This window comes from Fukomys damarensis, unplaced genomic scaffold, assembly GCF_012274545.1.
Source record: "Fukomys damarensis isolate Sample0158 unplaced genomic scaffold, DMR_v1.0_HiC HiC_scaffold_14, whole genome shotgun sequence".
Classification (NCBI taxonomy): domain Eukaryota; kingdom Metazoa; phylum Chordata; class Mammalia; order Rodentia; family Bathyergidae; genus Fukomys; species Fukomys damarensis.
In genome coordinates this window covers 69,078,023-69,103,118 of record NW_022900926.1, presented here as the reverse complement: position 1 = coordinate 69,103,118, position 25,096 = coordinate 69,078,023, and the positions used below count along the sequence as shown (strand labels likewise).

Below are 25,096 nucleotides of genomic sequence, written 5' to 3'. Positions count from 1 at the left end.
CTTGTCCGCACCCTCCCTTCACCCCCTTCTCCCCTCCCCCCCCAAACACTTTAATTCTGTTTTTACATTTTCTCATATTTTTTTCCCTTTTCCCTTGTTCCCCTTTCCCTATCCTTCTCACTGTCCTTACACCTTTGGTCCTTTTCTTCCTATTTCACATTGCTAATTGCCCTGTTAGGATCTTGCGTGCTATTTTAGTTTTTTACACCAGAGAAACTATTCGGTATTTACATATGTGTTACTTATTTATTTCACTTAGGAGTACATCCTCAAAATGAACCCTATGAATGAATCTACTTTCTCATTCTTTATGGCTGAGTAGTATTCCATTTTATAGAAAAACCTCATCTTTATCCAGTTTCCAGTTGATGGACAGATGGGCTGTTTCCAAGTTTTAGCTATTACAAACTGTGCTGCTATGAACATGGGTGTGCATATATCACTGTGATATGATTTTTTCAATTCTTTTGGAAAGATACCCAACAGAGGGATGGCTGGGTCAAATGGAACCTCTAATCCTAGTTCTTTGAGGTATCTCCATATTGACGTCCATGGTGGTTGCACCAGTCTGCACTCCCACCAACAATGGAGAAGGGTTCCTTTCTCCCCACAACCGCGCCAACATTTGTTGTTGTGTGATTTCTTGATAGCAGCCATTCTTTGTGGGTTGAGGTGAAATCTCAGAGTTGTTTTCATCTGCATCTCTCGAATGACCAGTGATGTGGAGCATTTTTTCATGTATTTACTTGCTGCTTTTTTTTTCTTTGTCTGAGAAATGTCTGTTCATTTCAGATGCTCATTTTAGAATTGGGTCTTTATATTTGGGGGCTCTGGTTGTTTTGAGTTCTTTATATATTTTAGATCATAGTCCTTTGTCTGAGGAGCAGCAGGTAAAAAGTTTTTCCCACATTGTAGGTTGTCTCTTAGTTGATGGTTTCTTTTGCAGTACAGAGCTTTTTAATAAGATGAGATCCCAGTTGTTGATTCTTTCTGCTAGTTCCCGTACTACTGAGGATTTGTTCATAAAGTCTTTTCCTATGCCAATGTCTTCCAGAGTTCTGCCTAACTTATCTTCCAGCAAGTTTAGTGTTTCTTTTTTTATATTTAAGTCTTTAATCCACTTGGATTTTAATTTAGTGCATGGTGACAGATAAGGGTCTAGTTTTAATCTTTGGCAGGTTGAGATCCAGTTTTTCCAACATATTTATTAAAGAGGCCATCTTTCCTCCAGTGGGGATGGTCAGCTCCTTTGTCAAAGATGAGGTAGCTGAGTGCATCTGGAGTTGTTTTTGTGTCTTCCAGTCTGTTCCACTGATCCTCAGGTCTGTTTCTTTGCCAGTACCATGCTGTTTTTATCACAGTGGCTTTGTAGTATAGTTTCAAATTGGGAATTGTTATACCCGCTGCCATGTGTTTGTTGCCTAGGATAGCTTTTGCTATTCTAGGTTTCTTATGGTTCCAAATGAATTTTTGGATTCTTCTTTCTAGTTCTGTGAAATATTGTGTTGGGATTTCAATTGGTATTGCATTGAATCTTTATAGCAGTTTTGGTAGTATGGCCATTTTCACTATGTTGATTCTTCCTACCCAGGAGCAGGGGATAGCTTTCCATTTTCTTATATCCTCTCATTTTTTGTAATAGTAAAGGGAATTGTGCTTAAACATTTGAAAAATGCCCCAAAAATAACATAATTCACTGCTACATTTATTTGCAAATTTCTTCTAGTCTTTTTTTTTTTTGGTACTGGGGATCGAACTTGGGACCTTGTGCTTGCAAGGCAGACAGCAAAACACTGAGCTAAAATCCCCGGCCCTCCTTCTAGTCATGTTTTTACACAGATTTTAAGCCCCTACACAGTCTCCATTAACTTGTAAGATTCCTAGCTCAATACTTACTGTATAGTAACTCACCCAGTGTAATAGAACCTGGCAGAAGATATCGAATTGAACAGATCTCATCCAAGAGGAAGAGAGCTCATCACTTCCTATAGCCCCAGGTTCCAGTGGTGTCTGTGAAGGGAGATTATATTACATCCAGAACCACCAGGCTGGGAGATTTGTTTAAAAATGAATTTTAAAGGTTACTTAAGTAAACAAGAGTCAGCTGGGCTAAAGGAAGTTGGGTTTGAAGGCTAAATTCAAAGAAGTCCTTTCTGAATTATACCCAGTAGAAAACATTTGAATTTCCCCAACTCTGTCATTAAAAAACAAAATTTTTTCCTTAGAAGTGTTTTCGTTGGTGTAGCGTAAAATTACTTCTGGTGAGACATAAGAGAGTGAAAAAAATATGGAAAGCGCAGGATTGTATCAGTAAAATACATCTTAAATTTCTGTCATGTTAACCTAAAAGATTACTTTCTGAGCTATAAAGTGAATTGCTTTTCACTGAACTACTGTTGGATATGGAAAAAGAGAATTTTTCGATTTGTGAAGGTTACCAAATTAAAATATAGTTAAGGATAATTAAAGGAAATGACAGAATTGTACGGTCTTGGCTAATTTAGCTTTATTTCTTCTTTTAGCCATCAAGTTTTATCGTAGGGCTATGCAACTTGTGCCTGATATAGAGTTCAAGATTACTTACACCCGGTCTCCAGAAGGTGATGGCGTTGGAAACAGCTAGTGGGTATAAACTTGATGTGCAGTAATGCATTGCCATGCTGACGCTTAACATAAAAGGGTGGTGCTCATTTTGTTAAGCTATGTAGTGTGTTGAGTGTATTCTTCCTCATAAAGTTACAATAATTTTGTTTAGAGAAATTTTAAGATTAAACTATAGAACTGTACATTTTAAAATATGAAATTTTAAATAAAAGCAGTGATTAGTGAAAGTGGAAATTAAACCTTTTCAAAGTGCTAAAATGTAATTAGGGAAAAAAATGTCACTAATGGTTGAAATTGGGTAATGAGTAAATGGGGTTTCATTATACTAGTCTTCTTTTTTTTTCTTTTTTAAAAATTAGTACATGTTTGTGTTTTTTGTTTTTTTTTTTGCATGGCAGTCTTTACTTGTAAATGATTATCAACACACCAAATAATAAGTAATAAGTAATAAGTAACAAGTTCTTGAGTCCTGTCATCTAGTAAATTGTTTTGTTTTGTTTTCATTTGAGTCAAGGTCTCACTGTGTAGTCTAGGCAGGCCTGGATCTTACTATGTATGTAGCCCAGGGCCGGGGGTTTGGCTCAGTAGTTCCACCGCCTGCCTTGCAAGAGCAAGGTCCCAAGTTAGAGCCCCTGTACCAAACAAACAAACAAACAGACAAACAAAAAAGCTCTTACTATGTAGCCCAAGCTGACCTCAAACTCAGAATCTTCCTGCCTCAGCCTCCCAAGTGCTGGGAATACAAGTGTGCACCACCACACCCAGCTCATCTAGTAATTTTGGTTAAGATAAAGGAAGGGCAGCCTAAGCAAGTATACTAGTATTTGCTGTTTTAATCATTTCTCAAAATATACTGCTTAAGGCTGGCTGCTGTGTCATGCAAGTTACAAATAACTATATACTACTTTTTCATAGATAAAGCCCCTGACTTTCAAGAAAGTGTGAGAGAAAAAAAGTTATTTAATCCTTTCTTTAAAGAATGTTTTTTTCTTTTTCTTACTAAATCTAAGAATGAAAGTCAACAAATATACATGTTGCTTGAGCTATAGGTGTAGGAAAACACATCATATACTACTTAAATTTCTAAGAAATATGACGTAAAAAGATGAAATCTTTAGTGAAAGTACTAAGTTTGTCCAAAGAAGTTAAATATACTACTCTCCAGAAAGTGAAATCGACTTTGCTAAAGCTTCATATTCCATGAGAGCATCTACAGTGCAGTCCACAGAGCAGGTGCTTCTTTCTTCTGCCCACTGATGCGGTAGTTTGCATGGATTTCTGGCCGGATGTTGCAGACAAAGGCCAAGAGATTATCCAGGACTTCTTCCCTGTTCTGCCGGAAGTTGACCTGGAGGACGGCCATCTTCTGGGTCTCCTCCACTTCACTGCTGCAGTTGCTGTAGGATCCTGAGTCCTCCACTTCCTTGGCCGTGAACTCTTTCTCCTCGTGCAGGCAGTACTGTGCAGTCTCAGCTGAACTGCTTCTTTGGCCTGCTTCAGCCTCCAGTCCTTTTGCTTGTGGGCCTTGGACACCTTCTCTGTGACCGCTTCTTGGCTTGCAGCAGCTGCTGGATTCCCTTCAACTGGCTGGCCGTGGCTGCTGCAACTCACAGAGCCATCCAGGAGATTGGCCTGAATGGATGGGCATGACACGGAGGCCCTAGGCGGAATTAATTAATTTATTTATTGGTTTTTTTGAGACAGGGTCTCGCTATGTACTCCAGGCTGGCCTTGAACACACTATGTAGCCCAAAGCTGGCCTCGAACTCACAGCAATCCTCCTGCCTCAGCCACCAGAGTGCTGGGATTATAGGTGTGCGCCACTGTGCCTGGTGAAACTTTACATTTTACAAAAGGCATTTTATTAAGAAAATGTTGAACTATGACAAGATTATTGTTCTCTTAATGTATATAGATAGAACATTATTAAAAACTAACATGTTTGGCCTTAAATTTTATTTTTTTATTAGTACATGTTTGCAGTGCATAATGTTTACATTCCTTGTGTGAAGTTGGTACGTGTACCTGATAAATCTTAAATCCTTTTCTCACCCACTTCTATTCCTCTCCCTCTCTCCTCCCTCTATCTCTTGATCCCCTTCCCACTTCTTATTATCTATCTTTTATTTTGCTCTTTATATTATTGGGTTTCTCGTATAAGAGACTATGTGATATTTAAGCTTGTGTGTCTGATTTATTTCAGTTAACATTATGGTCTCAAGTTACATTCATTTTCCTACAAATGACTCATTTGTCTGTCTTTATGGCAGAGTAGTACTCCATTGTTATGGAAGTGTAAACTGGTGCGACTACTATGGAAATCAGAATGGAGATTCCTCAAAAAACTAAAACTAGAAATTCCATTTGACCCAGCTATTCCCCTTCTCGGTATCTTTCTTAAAGAGTTAAAGATATCCTATTGCAGTGGTACATGTGTACCCATGTTTATAGCATCACAACTCATAGTAAAATGACATTCTTTAGGGCCAGGGATTTAGCTTAGTGGTTCTGGTGCCTGCCTCAAAAGCACAAGGGACCAAGTTGGATCTGTTGTCCCAAAAAAAAAAAAAAAAAAAAAAAGTGAAAAAAAAAAAAAAAAAAAAAAAAAAAAAAGACATTCTTTAAAAGTGTAGGTACCAGATGTATGAATCCCTGAAAGAAATTGTTTCACGGCTGCCACTTGTATCAATGTCATGATGTAACATTGATGGTCTAATATGGATGGAGATCAAGAAAACATACTTTTAAACCACAGCTATTGAAGCTATTTCCAGGACAGTTATAAAACTGTTTTGGCCAACTTCCAGTATCCTCCAAGGCCCAATTTGTTAGTACTTGTGTGAGAAGGGAAGGGTGTTTGTTCCCGTGAAAGAATGTTAGGTTCAAATGGGTATTACAGGCCAGGCATGGTAGTGCACATCTGTAAGTCCAGTACTTGGAAGGCTGAGGCAGGAAGATTGTGAGCTCAAGGCCATTCTGTACTGTGTAGTTTGACCTTTTTTCAAAAAAAGGAGGGGAGGAATATTGTGTAGAAAAAATAGTTTTGATAAGGAGATGTTAGCTATTATATTTACTCTCATGCAAAAATTACATTTGTCATGTGCCTATTGCCAGTGTTTTTAAGCTAATGCATATGTCTGTTCACGTTCAAGAGGTGCATAGGCCGTATTATAAACATGCAGTGAAGTCACTGTTGATTGTGTTTAAACTTTTCAGCTAATATTTATGCCAAATTAGAGTTAATAACATTCAGTAGTTTATGCTCAAAATAAATCATTTAGGCTTTTTTTCTAAATGTTCTGTAAATTTGGGTAGAGTTACGTAGTCTCAGCTCTTAGCATGTTTTGTAAGTGCTGGGTGTTAATAAGGAACATTGTCTTAAAACCTTAAAGAAGCATTTGTTGGCTAGGGATATAACTCAGTGGAAGAAGGCTTCCCTAATAGGCATGAGACCCTGGATTCAATCCCCAGTACCAAAAGAAAAATTGTTTTCTGTTCCATGTCTTTGTACAAACCCAGATACTCTGAAAGTCCTTTATGAATGTAGTTTATTTTTTATTACCAGATCTGGAAAGTTTCTTCAGTGAGCTTTTATTTATTGCCTTTTGCTGTAAAATATTGATTGACTAGCCACTAAGTCCATCGAGCCTCAACTACACTTGTTTTTCATTGTACTATAAAAAGCCCTTCTTTTTTCCTAACTTCATCCTCATCTGAGCCTTTTTCTATTTTCATCATTATTAATATTCAGCAAAAATGGAATGCTAGACATTTTTTCAGCACTCTTAACTAACTATACAGTTCCATATATTGGTAGATGATTTGTGGACCCTAAGATTTTTTCAAATTAGGTATTTCCCTCTTTAAAGGTTTGGAGTTAAGATATATCTCTTAGAAAACCCTAGATAAGTAAGTACAGTACCTCATATGATATCTGTATATTTGATTTTTATCCAGTTAGAAAGGATTAAGATTATTTACATTAGATTTTCAAACCACTTAAGATTTTTCACTAACTCATGAAATGTCCACTTTATGGCAAAGCTAATAAATTTTACCCCCTGAATCCAAAAATCCTAATTACCTTTTTGAAAACCATAGTATCCAGTTAGAAAGGATTAAGATTATTTACATTAGATTTTCAAACCACTTAAGATTTTTCACTAACTCATGAAATGTCCACTTTATGGCAAAACTAATAAATTTTACCCCCTGAATCCAAAAATCCTAATTACCTTTTTGAAAACCATAGTATGAGCCAGGTATGGTGGCAAACACCTTAATCTCAGCTGCTTGGGAGGCTGAAACAAGAAGATTGCAAGTTTGAGCCCAGCATGGACGACTTAATGAGACCCTGTCTCAAAATAAAGAAGGACTGAGGATAGTAGCTCAGTGCCAGCATGTGTGCAGCCCTGGGTTCAGTCTCCAGGAAAGAAGGGAAACTGTATGGCACTCCTTTGCAAAGCAAGATAAATTGTTACCACATTTTTAAAAAGTTTGCTTTTAGGTGACTTTCTAAAGCAGATATGAATGTGCCGTGAAAAGTCAGTTTCTGAACAGTATATTCATAGTCTGAGGCACTTAATTTATTCACCTCTTCTCTTTTCAGCATTGAAGATAACGATGACGATAGCAAGATGGCAGATCTCTTATCCTACTTCCAGCAGCAGCTCACATTTCAGGAGTCTGTGCTCAAATTGTGTCAGCCTGAGCTTGAGAACAGTCAGACTCACATATCAGGTGTGGATTCTGAGATTTCACTCAATAAGAAACACTTTAAGCTTAGGTTGAATTTTTCCAGACTTCAAAACTGAGATAATTTGTTAGATAATTGCTGCCTAGTTCAGAATATGGTGAGAGATCTGGTTATAATTACTGTTTATTTATACTAACAAGCTTTTCAAAATCTGAAATGGAAGAGCATTTGTAATGCAGGTGTTCAAGGATGCCAGACTTTTTTCAGTGAAGTTGAGTCAACAGTTGCTGAGATGCCCTGAGAAAAGTGGAATACAGGTATCATGGATTATCTCAGCCAGGGTGGACAATGATCCCAAGACAGGCTACATATTTAGAAACACATTTTCATGTGTTAAGTGTTGGGTTATGTGATTTTTTTTTAATTTAATTTAATTTTATTTTTTTGGTACTGGGGATTGAACTCAGGACCTTGTACTTGCAAGGCCTCAGAACCACTGAGCTAAAGCCCTGGCCCTGTTACGTGATTTTTTTTAGATGAGGGCATTTTAAATTTTTTTAAAGATAAAAATAATTTCTTGATGTTTAAATGCAATATGGGATCATGCATATAGTAATTATTTTAATACATCTTGGTGATAAAATAATTTTACGAAAGAAAAAGGTACTTCATATAAGTAGCTTCAAATCTAAAAAAAATAGATTATTTACATCTTGATGGTAGGAACCCTTGATTGGCATTGGGTAGTTCAGTATTCTCATGCTGTAGCTCTGAGCAATGCTGAGGGTGTGTTTATAAGTGTATGAGTTTCTAGGAATCTACACACACCTGAGAATGTGGTTGTGAAGGTAGGGTGGCATGCAGGAGACTCACTGAAAGAGGACCTTCTTTTGCAGCACTGCCCATGGAGGTCCTGATGTACATCTTCCGGTGGGTGGTGTCTAATGACTTGGACCTCAGAGCATTGGAGCAGTTGTCACTTGTGTGCAGAGGATTCTATATCTGTGCCAGGTATTTGTTTTGTTTTTATATAACTAAGGCAGTGGAGAAAAGGATTATGGTTTATTTTGGGGGTTTTTGCCTATTTTTTGAAATAACTTGATTGATAAAAGCTTAAAATAAACAAAAGTTTTGCAGAGCTGTACTATAATGTGATTTTCTCAAATAACTTAGCATTTAGAGGTTCCCACATGCTATGTTTCCAGTGTATGTGTTTTGTTTTTGATACCGGCGATCAAACTCAGGATGCTTGCCAGGCAGGTGGTGGAACCACTGAGCTAAATCTCCGGCCCTCCAGTGTGTGTATAGAACAGATAAAGTCATATATACTGCTTCCATCAGCTTAGCTGATGTGGAGAAGAGAGTTGTATTAGAAATATACAAGCAGGGCATGGTGGCACACCCTGTGATCCCAGCACTTGGAGGCTGAGGCAGGAATGCCACCACAAGTTTGAGGCCACTTGGGGTACATAGTGTGTTTGTTCAAGGGCAGTCTGAACTACATAGTGAGACCCTCCCTGTCTCAAAAAACAAAAAGGGAAAGAAAGCAATATTCAAGTCATTTTTACAGTAACTCTAAACTCATTTATGGTAATGATTTAATTTAGATTGCAGTAGACTATTACTTTGGACCCTCAAAAGTTATCCTGTCTTTTAAATTTTTGCTATGTCAGAAATAATAAATTTAATGCAAAATTATTTGAGGCTAACCTTTTATGGGTTTCTTGTAAAAAAAATACATATATGTTCACATACACACACACATATATATATATATGTATACACACACACACACACATCTATGTTCTTTACCATCTAGAACATTTTTTTATAACTTTAGTTCTTAAAGTCAGATGCATTATTTTAAATAATCTGATTCCAAGTTTCTCTGGGGTGAGAAACAATGTGTAAATAAAGATCAAAATGTATAATAGATAATGTGGAATAGGAAGAAAGGTGCAAAGGGGAAGGGGGAAGGAAAGGGGAATGGAAGTAACAGGAGAAAATGGAAAATGGAAAATAGAGTCTTTGTAAAGAGAGGGGTTGAAAGATTGAAGGGAGGGAGGAGGATGGGGAATAAATGAGAATCAAGATACATTATGTAATGGTACAAATCTACAATGATGAATATCATTATACTGTATATCTAAAATGTACCAATGAGATTAATTTTTAAAAATAAATGACCTAATTCCATTCAGAATCTTGTATTTTGCATATATATTTGAATTGCCTGAAGTCTTTTTTTGTTTTCGGTTACTCTGAGTTATTTAACAAATACCCGTAAGCATCTATTGATTGCCGCCAAGCTTTGAAATTAAGGTTTCTAGCAGTTATTCCTTCATTTATACATCAGAAAATAGAAAATATTTGGTTAAGAAAGGTTATTTTGGTTATTTTCAGGAATAAAATTTTATGTGTATCCCATTCTATACATTGCTTACACTTTGTTAGTTGCTTCCTTTGCTGTGCAGAAACCTCTCAGTTTGATGCAATTTCGTTTGTCAATTGTTGATTTCGTTTCCTGTGCTTGAGGTCTTGTCTAAAAAATACTTGCCTATTCCAGTCTCCTACAGCATTTCCTTTATTCTTGCCTCTTTTGATTGCTTTTCATTTATTTTTATCTGATGTATGTATGACTACTCTTTTCTTTTGGATTGCATTTACATGGCCTATCTTCTCTTTCTTCACTTACAATTTGTAAGTCATTAGAGATGTAGTGAATTTCTTATTAAGCCCTATATCCATCAGTTACTCTCTGATTTTAATTGGATAATTTAATCCATTTACATTCAAGGTAATTATTGATAGTATGAATGGTTTACCCACCATGCTTACAATATTAGAGCATCCTGAATTTGTTTGTATAATTACTTTGAACCAATGAGTTTTATACCTGCCTGTGTTATCTTACTTACTACCATCTCTTTCATGTTGAAGAACTTCCTTTATCATTTCTTGAATAAAAAGTCTCAGCTTTTGTTTTTCTGAAAATGCTTTCATCTTTTCTTCATTCCTGAAGGATGGCTTTACTAGGTATGGTATTCCACTGTTCCTTGAGTATTGTTCTGTAGATATCTTACTCTCTTCTTGGTCTTTATAGATTCTGCTAAGTCAGTTGTCAAGAGCATAGAGACATCCTGGTGTTACTTGTTTGTTCTTGCAGCCTTGACAATATTTTTGTCTTACCTCTGAGAGTAAGATTGTAAGATATTTTGAGGTAAATTTTGCTGGGTTAAGTTTGGTGACTTTCTTATGCTTGGATATTTGTGTCCTTCTCTAGGCTTGGGAAATTTTCTGTTAGTAAGCTTTCTGTTCCTTTGGTAGTCTCAAATCTTTCATGAATGCCAGTAACCAGATTTTTGCTTTTTTAATACTGGCCAAATTTCCCATTAGTTTTCTTCATTCCTCTTTTTTTCTTCCAGTTATGTAGTTATATTATAGTCTGTCTCAAAGCTCGCTAGTTTTTCTGTTTGATCTGTCCTGCTGTTGATCCTTCTGTCATGCTTTTTGTTGTTGTCCTTGTTGCTTTGGGGGAGTCTTTGTTTTGCTATGCTTTTTGTTTTCTGTTTTGTTTTATTTTGGCTTGTGTTGTGTTTTGTTCTCATTTTTGTGGTGCTGGGACCAACCTCAGGCCTCTTGAATGCTAGGCAGGCCCACTGCTGCATCCGTAGCCTTCCTAACATATGTTCAATTTTACTGAATATATTGTTCACCCTAAGAATTTGATTTATTTATTTATTTTTTTTTTTTTTGGTTTTTTTGAGACAGGGTCTCACTTTGTAGTTGAGACTGACCTGGAACTCACTATGTAGCCCAGGCTGGTCTCGAACTCACAGTGATCCTCCTGCCTTGCCTCAGCCTCCCGAGTGCTGGGATTACAGGTGTGCACCACCATGCCCAGCATGAAGCATGCTGTTTAATTTATATGTATTTGCACATTTTCCTTCCTTCATTTATAGTTTTATTCTGTTGTGGTCTAAGATACATAATGTAATATTAATTTTTTATACTTTATTGAGACCTGATTTAGAGCCTAATGTGATCTCTTCTGGAGAATGTGCTATGTGCTAATGAGAAGAATGCCGCCTAGCATGGTGGTGCACACTTGTACAGGAGGCTGAGGCAGGAGGATTGCTGTGAATTCAAGACCAGCCTGGGCTACATAGTGAGTTCCAGGTCATTCTCAACTACATAGTGAGACCCTGTCTCAAAAAAAAAAAAAGAAGAAGAGGAAGAAGAAGAATGCCTGTTCTGCTACTTTTATTTTATTTATTTATTGGTACCAGGATCAAACTTGGGACCTTGTACTTGCCAGGAAGACGGCAGAACCACTAAGCCAAATCTCCAAGCCTGTTCTGCTACTTTTAGATGAAATGTTATAACCATGTCTGTTAGGTCCCTTTTGGTCTATAGAGTAGTTCACCTCAGACTTTTTTTTTTTTTTAATTTTCTGTCTGGATAATCTGTCCATCAACATAAGTGCAGTGTTGAAATCCGCAACTGTTGTTGTGTTGGAGTCTCTCCTTTTAGTTTAATGTTTGTTTTATGTATTTGAGTGGCCCCATATTGGCTGATATCTTCTCACTAAGTTGATGCTTTTATGGGTATAGAATAACTTTCTTTGTATCTTTTTTACAGTTTTTTATTTAATTCTGCTTTATCTGATGTGAGTGTGGCTAATCTTGCTCACTTTTGGTTCTCATTTGTGTAATACAACTTTTTCTAACCCTTTATTTTCAGTCTGTGTTCCTTACCTGTGAAGTGAATTTCTTATAGGCAGCATATTGTTGGCTCTTCCTTTCTTTTTCTGCAATTCTTTATCTTTTGATTCATTAATTTAATGCATTGATATTTGAGATTATTGACAGGCATGAACTTCTTCCTGTCATTTTCATTAATTGTTTTCTGATTGCTTTGCATATTTTTTGTTCCTTTCACCACTTTTTAAAAAATTTGTTAGTGCTTTTGTCATGCTAAGGTTTGATTCTCTTCTTTTACAAGTATTCTGTTGAGCTTAGTATGTTTGTGTGTTTTAATGATAATGGTTATCCTTTTTAGTCTAGAATTTTCTAAAGCATTTCTTGTAGGGTTAGCCTGGTGATAATGAGTTTTCTTAGTTTCTGCTTATTGGAGACAGAATATTTCTCCTTCACTTCTGAAGGACAAAAAAGGTATAGTATTCTTTTGCTTCTTTTTTTGTTTTTTTGGTTTTTTTTTTTTTTGGTACTGGGGATTGAACTCGGGTCCTTGTGCTTGCAAGGCAGGCCACCAAACCACTGAGCTACATCCCTGGCCCCTTAGGTATAGTATTCTTTTGCTTCTTTTTTTGTTGTTTTGGTTTTTTTTTTTTGGTACTGGGGATTGAACTCGGGTCCTTGTGCTTGCAAGGCAGGCCACCAAACCACTGAGCTACATCCCTGGCCCATTAGGTATAGTATTCTTGGTATTGTTTTTTCCTTCAGGACTTTGAATATACATATCATTTTCTTCTAACCTGTAAGAATTCTGCTGAGGCATCTGCTGTAAATACAGTGGGCATTTCCTTATATGACTTGAAGCTTTTGCTGTTTTTAGAATTGTTTTGTACCTTTGACATTTTGAATGTAATATGCCTTGGTGAGGGTCTATTTTGGTTGAATGTGGTTGCGATCTTTTGAATCTCTTGTATCTGGATGTTCATATTTCTTTGAAGATTTGCGAAGCTTTCAGCTATTATTTTGTGAAACAGATTTTTGATGCCTTTTCTTTGCCTTTTGCAATTTTAATAAGTTAAATATTTCCTTTCTTAATGTTATCCTGTATATTTTATAAGCTTTCTTCATTCTGAAAATTATTCTACTTGTTCTAGTCTGTTTTGGAAGTTCTTCATTTTATTTCATTAGTTGAGGTCTGTGAATCTGAAACTTGTGATTTTTTTTTTTTAATGAAATCTACCTTTTTGGTGAGTTTCTCATTTGTACCCTCAATTGTTTTTCTTCTTTTTTTCTATTGTCCATGTTCTCATATGTCTCACTGAGTTTTCGTAGAATCATGATTTTGAATTCTTTTCAGTCACTTCATAGATTTCCTTCAAATGGGAATGTATTTCTGCAGAGTTATTGTTTTTCTTCAGGGGTGTCATGTTCCTTTCATGTTTCCTTTGTTTCCTACATTGATCTCTACACGTTTGATATAACATTTGCTTTTTCCACTTTAGTGGAACAGATGTAGTTTTTATTTGGATGGGACATAGGGTGCCAGTTATGCTTGCTTTGGCTTTGATTATAGGCGTGCTCTGTGTGATTTTCTCACCTCTGACTCATATCAGCAGTGTCAACCACTACTGTGGTTCGTGAAAGTAGTTACAACAGGCGTAGGCTTCCTAAGGTGTTTGTCTTCAGGCTGCAGAGTTGAACACTGATGGTATAGGGGCTTGTGGCAGCAGCTACCATAGTCTTGGTGGTGAAGGATGTGGAGAGGGCTGTTCCCCATATCACTTGGGACAAGCACAGGTAACACCGAGGGTTGTGGCACTAGCAGCCAGGGTCCTCAAGTCATAGAATGTGAAGGAGACCTTCCAGGCACCCTTAGGATGAATATAGGAGATGCCTAGCCCTGAGCACTAGAAGCCACAGAATTGGGATAGGGCTTTCTCCAGGTCCTACAGGATACATATTGGAGTTTGTGGCACGGGTTATGACAGACTTGAGATTTTGGGATGCACAGAGGGGACCTTTGCTACTTCCCCTGGGGTGATTGTGAGTGGTTCTGGGCCTTGTAGCACTGGAAGCCACTAACTTGGAGCTGTAAAGTCTGGATGGTTACTTCACCAGATCCTGAGCATAAATGATGCCAGGAAATTGGACACCAGCAGAAGCTATTAGCCCATGACTGTGAGCTGGGTCTCACAGAATGTGTGCAGGTAACATTTGGGCTTATACTGTGGCACCTGTGCTCCTGAGGATGTAGGATGTAAAACCTTCCCTAGAGCCCATGGGCCAAGCATGAGTGGTACTGGGACTTAGGGCTTTGGGATCTGTTGTCCTGGAACTGCAGGATGTGGATTGTCCCTAGGTCATGTGGGACAAGCATTGGTGGGGCTGAGACTTGGACATTGGAATCCGTAGCCCTGAAGCTTCAGGACACAAGTAGTACCTTCCTCTGTTCCCAAGGGACAAGCTTGGGTGAATAGGGAGCTGTTTGCATCAGCAGCTGTAGTCTCAAGGCTGTGGACTGAGAAGGAGACCTTCCCTAGTTCTCAGGGCAAGTACAGGTGGTACCATTTGGAACACTGGTACCTGCATTCCTGGAAGTCACAGATCGACACTTTCCTAGTATCTGTGGGATAGGTGCAGCAGAATAGGGGTGGCTGAAGCTGGACTTCGTACACCAGCCCCTGTAGTCCCACGGCTTTAGGCTGGGGAAGAGAAGAATGTCCCTAGTTCCCATCAGACAAGCGCAGGCAGTGCTAAGGTTGGACTGTGGTAGTTGTGTTTCTGGAGCTGCAGGCATGGATGGGATCTATGTTAGTCAGCTTTCCATCACTGTGACAGAATACCAGAAATAGCAATTTAAAGGGCAAGTTTTATTTTGGCTCACTGATTCAGAGGTTTAAGTCCATGGTCATTGCTCTGTTGCTTTTGTTTCTGTAGCAAAGCAACTAAGAAGCAAAGGGAGGATGAGACCGGCACCCCAGTATCCCTTCCAGGGATTGCCCACTATTGCCCAACTTCTTCCAATAGGCCCCACCTCATCCCAGGCATACCACAGGCTGAGGACCAAGACCATGAACACATGGGCCTTGGGGGACATTCTAGATCCAGACTTAGAGCAGGGATCTTCCGCATTCTTGAGGGATGAGCATGGGAGATGTGGGGAATTGGGTTATTGGAGCTGCAGAAAGCAGCTGGGACCTTCCCCAGCTCCTGATGGACAGGAACAGTTGAGGCTGAGACTTTACCCCAGCAGCTGCAGGGCCAAGACTCTGGGATGGGGAAGGAGCCTCCCCTAGTTCCCATGGGACAAGCATGATTGTGACCTGGGCTTGGGGCTGCAATGGACTGGCTGCTGGCCCCACAGGCAGAATGTCATCTTAGCTATGGCTGTTGTAGAAACTGGGAATCTGGGGCTTGAGGGAGACCCAATATCTGTTCCTTTTTTGTAGCTGGGCAGTCACTCGTGATCAGCCAGCTCCCAGCCTGAGTATAAAGCCTCTGAGGACTGTGGGATTCCCCTGCAGTGAGGACCCACAACCACTGCTGTGACAGCAGTCGATGGTACTTGCTGCTTATTACCTTTCCCTGGCAGTATGGAGATCTTCCCCAGCCAGGAAACCAGAGTTAAAGTTGTTCTATAGGTTGATGCCATGATGTTGAGGCTTCTCCTCACTTCCTTGTCCATTTTCAGAGGTCTCCCTCAGTCATTCTTCTCAAGAGAAGGGTTTTCCTTTGTTGCCTCTTCTCTGTGTCACTTTTATTCAGCTGTCTTGGATCCTTCTCAGGCTGGCAGCTTTCTTTCAGCACTTGCAGTATATCATCCCATTCTCTCCTGGCCTTTCAGGTTTCTGGCAAGAAACCTGCTAGGTGCACCAGAACTTTCTTATATGTTACTTGCCTCCCTCCCCCTTCCCTCCTTCTCCCCTTTCAGAACCTTTGTATTTGTACTTTTGGGTTTGGAAAGTTTTCTGCTGTTATTTTTTTAATGTAGCCACTGTCCCATCGGGCCGTTTATACCACTGATAGTACATATCACTCTTACTGGTATTTTTACTAGTAAAATTAATAAATGTTCTATAAATGGACTGCATCTGGTTAGTTGTTTGAATTTGAATAATCACTGCCCATATAAAAATATTAATACTATTCATACCATTTAAAAATATTATAATCAAATTTATTTCATTAAATTAAAAAATTTATATTCATGAATAGTTTATCAGTAATTAAGTCTTTAAATTTTAACATGGAAACTTTATAAGTCCCCCATTGCTGGTGTATATAATATGGATTTACAACTTCTGTACCACAAATTAACTGTATTACAATTGTTTATACCATTTTACTATTTTCCTTAACCGTAACAGCATGACATCAAGTATGCTAAATCAGTGCCTTTTCTTTGCATTACTGTAATCAAAGGCCCCCTAAGAAGTGGTAGGAGCCACCTGATAGGACAGTCATACGTGTCCATAGCGTTCAGGCTGGCAGGGGCAAATTCAAATCAGAGCCTCCAGCCAACAAAACATAATTATGGCCCCATCATGAATGTGTTAAATAAACTTTTACCTCTTCATCATTCTGTGTTCTAGAATGCCAGTGACACTAATATATTTGTTCTTTTGGTGCTGTCCCGTGAGCTCTATAATCTTCATTGCTTTATTATTTTTTTCTCCTCTGCTCGTATGTTTTCAAATAACCTTCCTTCAAGTTCACAGATTCTTCTGCTTTTTCGGTTCTGTTGTTGATACTCTGTTATGTTTCATCATTTAGGTTCATTGTATTTTTCAGCTCTAAGGTTTCTGGTGGATTTGAGTCCAGTTCTGCCATCTTGCTTTGTCCTCTGTGTGTTCTTTTCAAAGAATAAATCATGGCCACAGTGGCTTGGAGGTTGTGTAAATAGCCACCCCCTTTTGAAAGAGTACATCATCTGCCCCTTCTATCTCTTGGATCATGAAGTCCATTCGCACCTTGTTTCCTTTGCTGCATTTCCCCTTCTGGCTCTTTACTGAGGCCCCCAGTCATACTTGCACCTCAGACTCTTGCCCTGCAGTGGCTGCTGCCCAGGATGCTCTTCCCATTACTTCAGTCTCCTTCCCAGAGGTATTTCCCTGTCTCAACACCATCATTCCAGTCTGCATCCTTTACTCTGTCTGTTGGGTGAGTTTTGCCCTTAGCATACTACTTGGGACTTTTTCTCTTCCACTGCTAAAAGGGCAGGGACTTTGCCTTGTCTGTCATTGTCTTTGTAGCACCTTTCTAGTGCTCGACAAGTACTTGTTGAATAAAGGGTGGCTGATAGCAAAAATATTATGTCTACCTGTAGGGACTCAGCTTTTTAGATTCATTGATGTTAATGCTTTTTTGTGCAGAGACCCTGAAATATGGCGGCTGGCCTGCTTGAAAGTGTGGGGTAGAAGCTGCGTTAAACTTGTTCCATACTCATCCTGGAGAGAGATGTTTTTAGAACGGCCTCGTGTTCGGTTTGATGGTGAGTTGGATTCTAGAACTCAGAAGAAACTGTGTGACCTGTGAATTTCCTATAATTGGCATAAGAACTCTGAGCTTCTTTAATGGAAACCACAACAAAAATAAAGCTAGATGTGTCATATGATTTTAACTTTTAAAGTTTTATTTTCTTAAAATTTTTACAGGAGTGTATATCAGTAAAACCACATATATTCGTCAAGGGGAACAGTCTCTTGATGGTTTCTACAGAGCCTGGCACCAAGTGGAATATTACAGGTACAGCTGTAGTACACTGAGTGAGTGGAAAATTCTCTCTCTCCAAGTATTAGCACACAAGTTATTTAGTCTGTTCCTTTGATTTATCCACAAAATGACCTTCAGTGTTTTTCTCCAGTATTATGACATAGGAACTGCGCTTAAAATCAGGTTAATAAAAAGCATATTTTCTCTTAGCTTGTAAATTATATTTGAGCTTTCCTTTGTTACAGGTGTGTATACATTTGTCTTTTAAAATAACTTGTGCTTTTATCCAGCCTTAGTGTTCAACAGATAGAACAGTAATTCTCTGACTTACAAACATTGGAGTTATAAACTCTTACACATGTACTACATAAGACTTACTCTGTTGGATTACGAACAAATACAATTACCAACTCTCTCATTCATAAGTTGGGGACTTACTGTATTATTATTATTATTGAGAAATAAGCAGACTCCTATAAACTAGTGTGTGTTAACTTAAATTACACTTTTATTTGACATAAATTAGGGCTTTCGGAAAACGTAGAACTTTAATAAAAGTGTAATATCTAATTTTTATGTTGTAAATAATATTAAAAGTTCTCACTAAGAAAAAGAATAAAATGCCTTTAGTGCCTTGTTGCTAGGCTGAAGATTGTCAGTTATGTTTGTTTTAATGATATTGTTTTGGCCTGTGGTGTTTCAGTTTCCATTTCACATCTCTGAGTAGGTTTGGGTACTGAAAACTAAGAGCATGTTTCGTACTTTATGTGTGTGTGGTGTGTTTTGGTGTCTTTGTCTTTTCACATAGGTACCTAAGATTCTTTCCTGATGGTTGTGTGATGATGTTGACAACCCCTGAGGAGCCTCAGTCCATTGTTCCTCGCTTAAGAACTAAGAATACCAGGTAGTATTATCTGTAGTTTTCTGACCAGTCGCCTTGTCCAGGTTAACTCAGCGCTGCATGATTATAAAAGCAGTCATGACTTCCTAGTTCATACCTCCATGGATCACTGAAATACACATAGTAATTGATTAGTACATTTAGATTTAAAATGTATTTATTTTTTTAGAACTGATGCAATTCTACTGGGTCATTATCGCTTGTCACAAGATACAGACAATCAGACCAAAGTATTTGCTGTAATAACTAAGAAGAAAGAAGAAGTGAGTATATAGGGTGGACTTGACAGTTTTCTTATTTCAATAATGTACTCATTTAAGCGTTTTCAATTAGAGTGAAACACTTTCATTATATCTCTGAAGAAAGCTGGAATTTTTAGATTGTTTGCTTTTATTGGATCAGGTAGTTTTTCTCTAGATAGTTTCCTTTTTTAGCTCAGTATTTTTATACATAAAAGATAAGACAAAATCTCCCTTGAAATAACTAGCAAAATTGCACCTAAATATATTTTTTGCTCTTCTCAGTTTGAATGATGGTGGTTTTTCTTCCTTAAAAGTGAAAGTGACCCATCTAGATCTTTTTTCTTTTTTTTTTTTTTAGACAGAATTTCAGTTTCTACTAAAAATGAGCTTGCTTTCTTCCTGTTTTTGCCAAAGGACATGGGGGAGTTGGAGGGGCAAGCAAACATAATTACTGATATTTATTATATTCTAGAGACTTTAAATTCCCTGAACAGATTGAAGGCCTAGTTTTTTCAAAAAAATTCTCCTTATGCATTTTTAAAATCTTGAAATAAGGGCTGGGGATTTAGCTTAGTGGTTACAAGGTCCTAAGTTCAATCCCCAGTACCCCCCCCACAAAAAAAATCTTGATTAAAAAACATATAAAATCAGTTGTGAAGGAGTTGGAATAAATATTACCTTGTTGCCTTTAAAGTAGTAGAGTTTTTTTGTTTTTTGTATTTTGGGTACCGGGGGTCGAACTCGTGTCTTTGCACTTGCGAAGCGTTAGCGGAACCACTGAGCTAAATCCCCGGCCCCTAAGTTTTAGAGTTTTTGAACGAAATTTTCATCTACACCCCTCTGTTCTCTAGCGTTGTGCAGTCAGCGCTTCAGCTCACTCCTACCGTCTGTGACCACCTCCCTTCCTGTGACTGGCTCGTGGCATGTAGGGCAGCAGTCTGAGGGACAGAGATAATTGTGTTGGCTGTGACTGTGCCTTTTCTAAGCTCAGAGGTGGGACTTGTGAGGCCCTCGTTGTTGCTGCTTTTGTCTAATAAAAGGGTTTAGGAATGCCCATGCAGACTTTTGGTTTCTTTTCTTTTGTAATGAAACTATTCAGAGTTTACATTTTTGTGATTTTTAGCAGCAGTATTTGCAAAAGGTAAGTTACACTCTTTTTCTGCAGTCTTCATCAGTTCATCACTTTCTCTCTCTCAAAAAATCCCCAGCTGTTTACTAGTAGAAAGAAATAGAAGCTTCACAACTGCTGTGTAACTTTGGTTAACTTGTTTGACCTCCCCAGATCTTCGATTTTTCAGCCATTGTATAGAAATGTGCAGTCATTTCACACATGGAGTTACTGTGATGATGGAAAGAAACGTGGTCTTGTTAGAGTACCTAAACATTTTCAAGACATTCACTTTCATGGGATATCAAGACAAGTCTTTCTTGTATATGTTAGTGTCACTGTTAACTAATGTTCCTAGGAATATATAATGTAAGTTTCATAATGGCACCTTTTCTTTTACAGAAACCACTTGATTATAAATATAGATATTTTCGTCGTGTACCCGTACAAGAATCAGAGCATAGTTTTCATGTGGGTCTACAGCTGTGTTCCAGTGGCCACCAGAGATTCAACAAACTCATTTGGATCCATCATTCTTGTCACATTTCTTACAAGTGGGTGAACGCAATAAAAAATTACCAAGATCAGCCTAGATGTCTGTTTTGAGTTCCCGGAGTTAACATGTTACAAAAGCAAAGCCACACAGGGTACTGGGCAGGCATCATTTATATGATTGCAGCTTCTAGTGATCATGTTGACTTCTTGTAATATGTATAAAGTCTCTAGAATTTCCTGCTTTTGCTTATTTTTCTTTTTAGGGGGAGAAGAGTAATAAAAGGCTGTGGTAGCATGTTATATTACCTGATTTCCCCTCCCCTGCCTATGATTTTGCTGTTGATTAATAGCAAATAACACATTTTAACCAGAGTTTTAAATTGTATCCTTTGACTTGGAAATTCTCTTAGGAATATACTTGAAGAACATAACCAAAAATACCATATTATTTTAATAGCTACGTACCATAAAAGTAAATCTCCCAGAGGGGACTTATGAAGTAAATAGTAGGGTAAGGAAAAAGTGTAATAATATGTAGTCATAAAAATGGTTCTTTACAAGAAATGTGTACTGTCAGAATTTTCAGTGAAAAGAAGCAGGATTTCCAGTAGAGTCCAATCTCTCCACAGAGAGGTTGAGTTAACGGAAGAAACACTACCAGGAGGCCCTTCATGTGGCTGTATAGGTGGTAGAATGATGAGTGACTTTTTAAATACTTCTCTGAATGTTTCAAGTGTTCTACAGTGCGCTATTTAAAATTTACTGAGATGAATTGAAAATAAAAGGCTAATGCATAAAATAAATTGCCTTCAACAAACACAAGGATTTGAAAGGAGTTGAAATTTTCTTGTAATTTGGTGATTTCTTTACAGATCAACTGGTGAGACAGCAGTCAGTGCTTTTGAGATCGACAAGATGTACACACCCTTGTTCTTCGCCAGAGTGAGGAGCTACACTGCTTTCTCAGAAAGGCCTCTGTAGAGCCTCAGGCCCAGTCTCTCCACTGTTGCATGAATAAAAGCTTACAGTGCAAAAGAGCACCTAAGTTATAAATGTACATATATATTATATATATATATACATATATATATATATATGGGATTGGAACTTATTTTAAATTGTTGGAATTCTTTTAAAAAGAGTATAAATTATTTTTTTTATTTAAAGAGATACATGGTTCTTGGGTGTTCTGTTTTGAAACTATAAGTTTAAGGACATTTACATTGTGAAAAACCTTTATATGAGGTGTGAACTCATGTTCTTTTTCAAGCAGATTTATGAGCAGATATCTGTCACTTAAATCATCTTCTGCCTGATCATCCTAATACTTTAATGCATCAGGGGAGAATGTCACTGGATAAATATTTTATTTCCTGCATGGCATAGTCTCTGTACTAAAGGCTCAAAATGTGAAAACCTGTTCTGGATTTGTTTGAAATTGTTTAACCAATAAAGATCATAAATAAATGTTTCTTTCAAGGAAATACTTGGGCCGCCTTTCAAAAATGTGAGAATATTTAATCAGTACTGGGGGAGCCAACGGGGGCTTACAAGTTACTGCCTCATTTTAGCATGGTCTTTTTTTTTTTTTGGTACCAGGGATCGAACTTGGGACCTTGCACTTGTGAGGCAGGCGGCCGCACCACTGAGTTAAATTCCCAGCATATCATGGTCTATTTGCCCAGGCTGTAGGTAACTAGATCTTGATCTCATCCTAGTGCCTTGCAAATGTTGAAATGGGAAAGAATGCATCCTTCAGAACCAGGACACTTTTCAACATTTCAGTCATCTTTCCTTATATAAGAATGCTTGAGGGCCGGGGATTTAGCCGGACTCGCAAGCATAAGGACCCACATTCGATCCCCGGTACCAAAAAAAAAAAAAAATGAATGCTTGAGGGGGCCGGGGATTTAACTCAGTGGTTCTGCCACCAGCCTCACAAGCACAAGGGCCTGAGTTTGATCCCCAGTACCAAAGAGAAAAGAATGCTTGAGGATCATGTAGGCTCTTGTTCTGAAAAGAATGTTGGGAGGAAGCCAGCCTACTAAATTGTTACCCTTCTACTTAAGGGAGCTCCCTTCCCCTAGTCATAGAGTTTGTAGTGTATCTCCACTGTCTTCAGATTTGTTTTTGGTGATTCAAATACAGCAAGAGTCAAGTGATTTTAAGGAGTCAGCACCTACCGCTGTCATTGCTTCGTGTTCATACTGACAGTAAAAGGCACTTCATAAGTGTTCACAATTCCGTAGAAGACAGGCATTTCAAAAAGCTAACTCTGAGCTGGGCATGATGGTGCACGCCTATAATCCCAGCACTCAGGCAGCTGAAGCAGGAGGATCATCACTGCGAGTTTGAGGCCAGCCTGAGCTATACAGTTGAGTCCAGGGCCAGCCTGAACTAGAAAGGGAGACCCTGTCAAAAAACCAAAGAAAAGAAAAGAAAAAAATCTGACCCATCAGACTGGAGGGGTAGCTCAGTGTTGGAAGCTGAGGCTTCAATTTCCAACATCAGTAATGCAAAACAAAAAGAGCTAATACATACGTTAAAGATGAAAGCCACATGTCCAGTGCATACAGAAAGACTTTTGAGCTGGGTGTTGTGGCACACACCTGTAATCCCAGTACTCTGGAGGCCTGAGATGGGAGGATCTCTACAAGTTCAAGGACAGCTTGGCTAGGGAGATCATGTCTCAAAAAACAAAAGACCTTTAAATATTAGCTTTCGAAGAAACCTGAAAAATAAGCCATTTGCTTAAAAAGGCAGCTCTTCCTAGTATGACTTCTTAGTAAATAAATAGAACATTATTTTAAACTTAGTTACAGCTATAAAAATATATTCTTTTCTTTTTGGTACCAGTGATCGAATTCGGGCCCTTGTGCTTGTAAGGCAGGCAGCAGAACCACTGAGCTAAATCCCCAGCCCTAAAAATAAATTCTTAAAGCAAACTGAATTTAAGGACTGTGGTGTTTCACTGTTCATCCCTGGATTAGGGAACCTCTTAGAGACAGGGAGTGGATACCAAGTTCAAACTCAGGAATTCTTTGGCAAGCACTAAAGCAGTTTTATCTTTTAGTTTAGAGCTGGAACAGTTATATTTTTACAGATTAGATTCTCAGTATTTTTCAATTGTTTTGTGTTGTACTACTAGGCCCTTCACACTGAGCTACATCCCCCCACCCCTCTGAGACAAGGTTTCACTGGATTGATCATTAGATTGCTCAGGCTGGGCTTGAACTCTCAAGTCTTCCTAGTTTAGCCTTCCAGAGTGCTGTGATTACAGGTGTGTGCCACTACACATAGCTTAATTGCTTTTCAAAAATACAAAGGCAGTATAACTGCAAGAGAATTAGAAGGCTCAAAGAGTGAAAAAACAACCAGGCAGAATTTGAGGTGTGTAGTGCCCTCTGTATATCTTGCCGTAGGTTTGTAATCTCAGGACTGCCCTTCGTTTGCTCTATGCAGATGTTCTGGAAAACCATACTGTGGGAAGCAGATAGCAGTATCCAGAGTGATACCGATAACTGAGGAACTGGCAAAAGCCTTCTCTGGAAATGGCGTTTCATACCCCGCTTGAACCCCCTGTGCTCAGGAGATGCCCTCCGGGACTTAGCCTGAGCGCAGATTCAGATATTGCTGCCACCTCCTTACCTGCCCTTTCTCCCAGCCCCTCCTTGGTCCGTAGTGAGAAGGTGGAGCTGCTGGGGCCTGTGAAAGCTGGGTGTGTGGGTGTGCAGACTTGAAACAAGCCTGGGGCAAAGCATCAGCCTGAAATCCTTTATCCTTGGCTCTGGAGGAACTGCTCTCAATGCTGTGGTGTTTGTCTTCTGATCCTTCTTTCTTTGCGTGTGTTACAGATGGGGCCATGGGGCTCTGGTTGTGGCCCAGAAGTAGAGAGCATGCTGAGTGTACCAGGCCTGGGCTCAGTCCATAGTGTGCGTGCACACACAAAGATGCTGCACATAATGCTTTGTAAGCCTTCCTCCCTTTATAATGTCATGTACATCACTTTATTAATATCTTTAATGGCCCCATAATCCAACAGTCTTTGGATACTTTGGTTTTCTAATATAATGCTAGCATAAGTGTTTCTGGAATGAATGTTACTGTAGCTACATCTTCACACAGGTCTTTGTTTCTTAGAGTGTTGCCAAGTAGAATGGCTGAATTACAGGGTGAAAAATTTTAAATACCTTAAACATTTCTGGCAAATACCAATGCATTATAGAAAAACTGGGAATAGATTAATAGAATTATAAATCCCTTGTTACCTCACCAACAGTCTTCACCTTCTGGTGCTAATCATCGGCCCCGTCACATGTATATGCCATTTTCATGCACACACCTTCAGTTCTGGTGCTTTCACGTTCCGAATCTTAAAGGCTGACCCATCATTTCCCCAGGGGTGGTGCGGAGTTCAAGCCACAGCTCTGCATACCTTTGCAGCCACAGCACTTGCATTGGACTCAGCAGGAACGGATGATGGGATGGAGTAGAAGGACCGCACTCGCAGTGACTGCCCCTCAGTCATGCTAACCAGACATGGCCACCCATACCCAAAATGTGATGTTAGTCTTCGTTGTGTTTGTGATCAGAACAGGTACGTTTGTCTGTGCCCTCTCTCACCTAGAACCCCACTAAAAT

At 38.7% G+C, this 25,096-nt stretch overlaps 1 protein-coding gene and 1 pseudogene across 1 annotated transcript in view; one reads left to right on the top strand and one right to left on the bottom strand.

Moving 5' to 3' along the window:
* The window catches only part of Fbxo9 (F-box protein 9), a 37,121-nt gene extending 15,554 nt beyond the window's left edge, over positions 1-21,567 (top strand). Inside the window, exons 5-13 of the mRNA XM_010630818.2 lie at positions 2,523-2,622; positions 7,214-7,344; positions 8,197-8,311; positions 17,370-17,488; positions 17,652-17,742; positions 18,518-18,613; positions 18,780-18,873; positions 20,363-20,514; positions 21,328-21,567. Of these exons, the coding sequence (XP_010629120.2) occupies positions 2,523-2,622; positions 7,214-7,344; positions 8,197-8,311; positions 17,370-17,488; positions 17,652-17,742; positions 18,518-18,613; positions 18,780-18,873; positions 20,363-20,514; positions 21,328-21,436 (1,007 nt within the window). The 3' untranslated portion in view covers positions 21,437-21,567. The remainder of the gene's footprint in view (positions 1-2,522; positions 2,623-7,213; positions 7,345-8,196; positions 8,312-17,369; positions 17,489-17,651; positions 17,743-18,517; positions 18,614-18,779; positions 18,874-20,362; positions 20,515-21,327) is intronic.
* On the bottom strand, positions 3,815-5,047 carry LOC104866657 (annotated as a pseudogene).
* Positions 21,568-25,096: the final 3,529 nt, after the last annotated feature.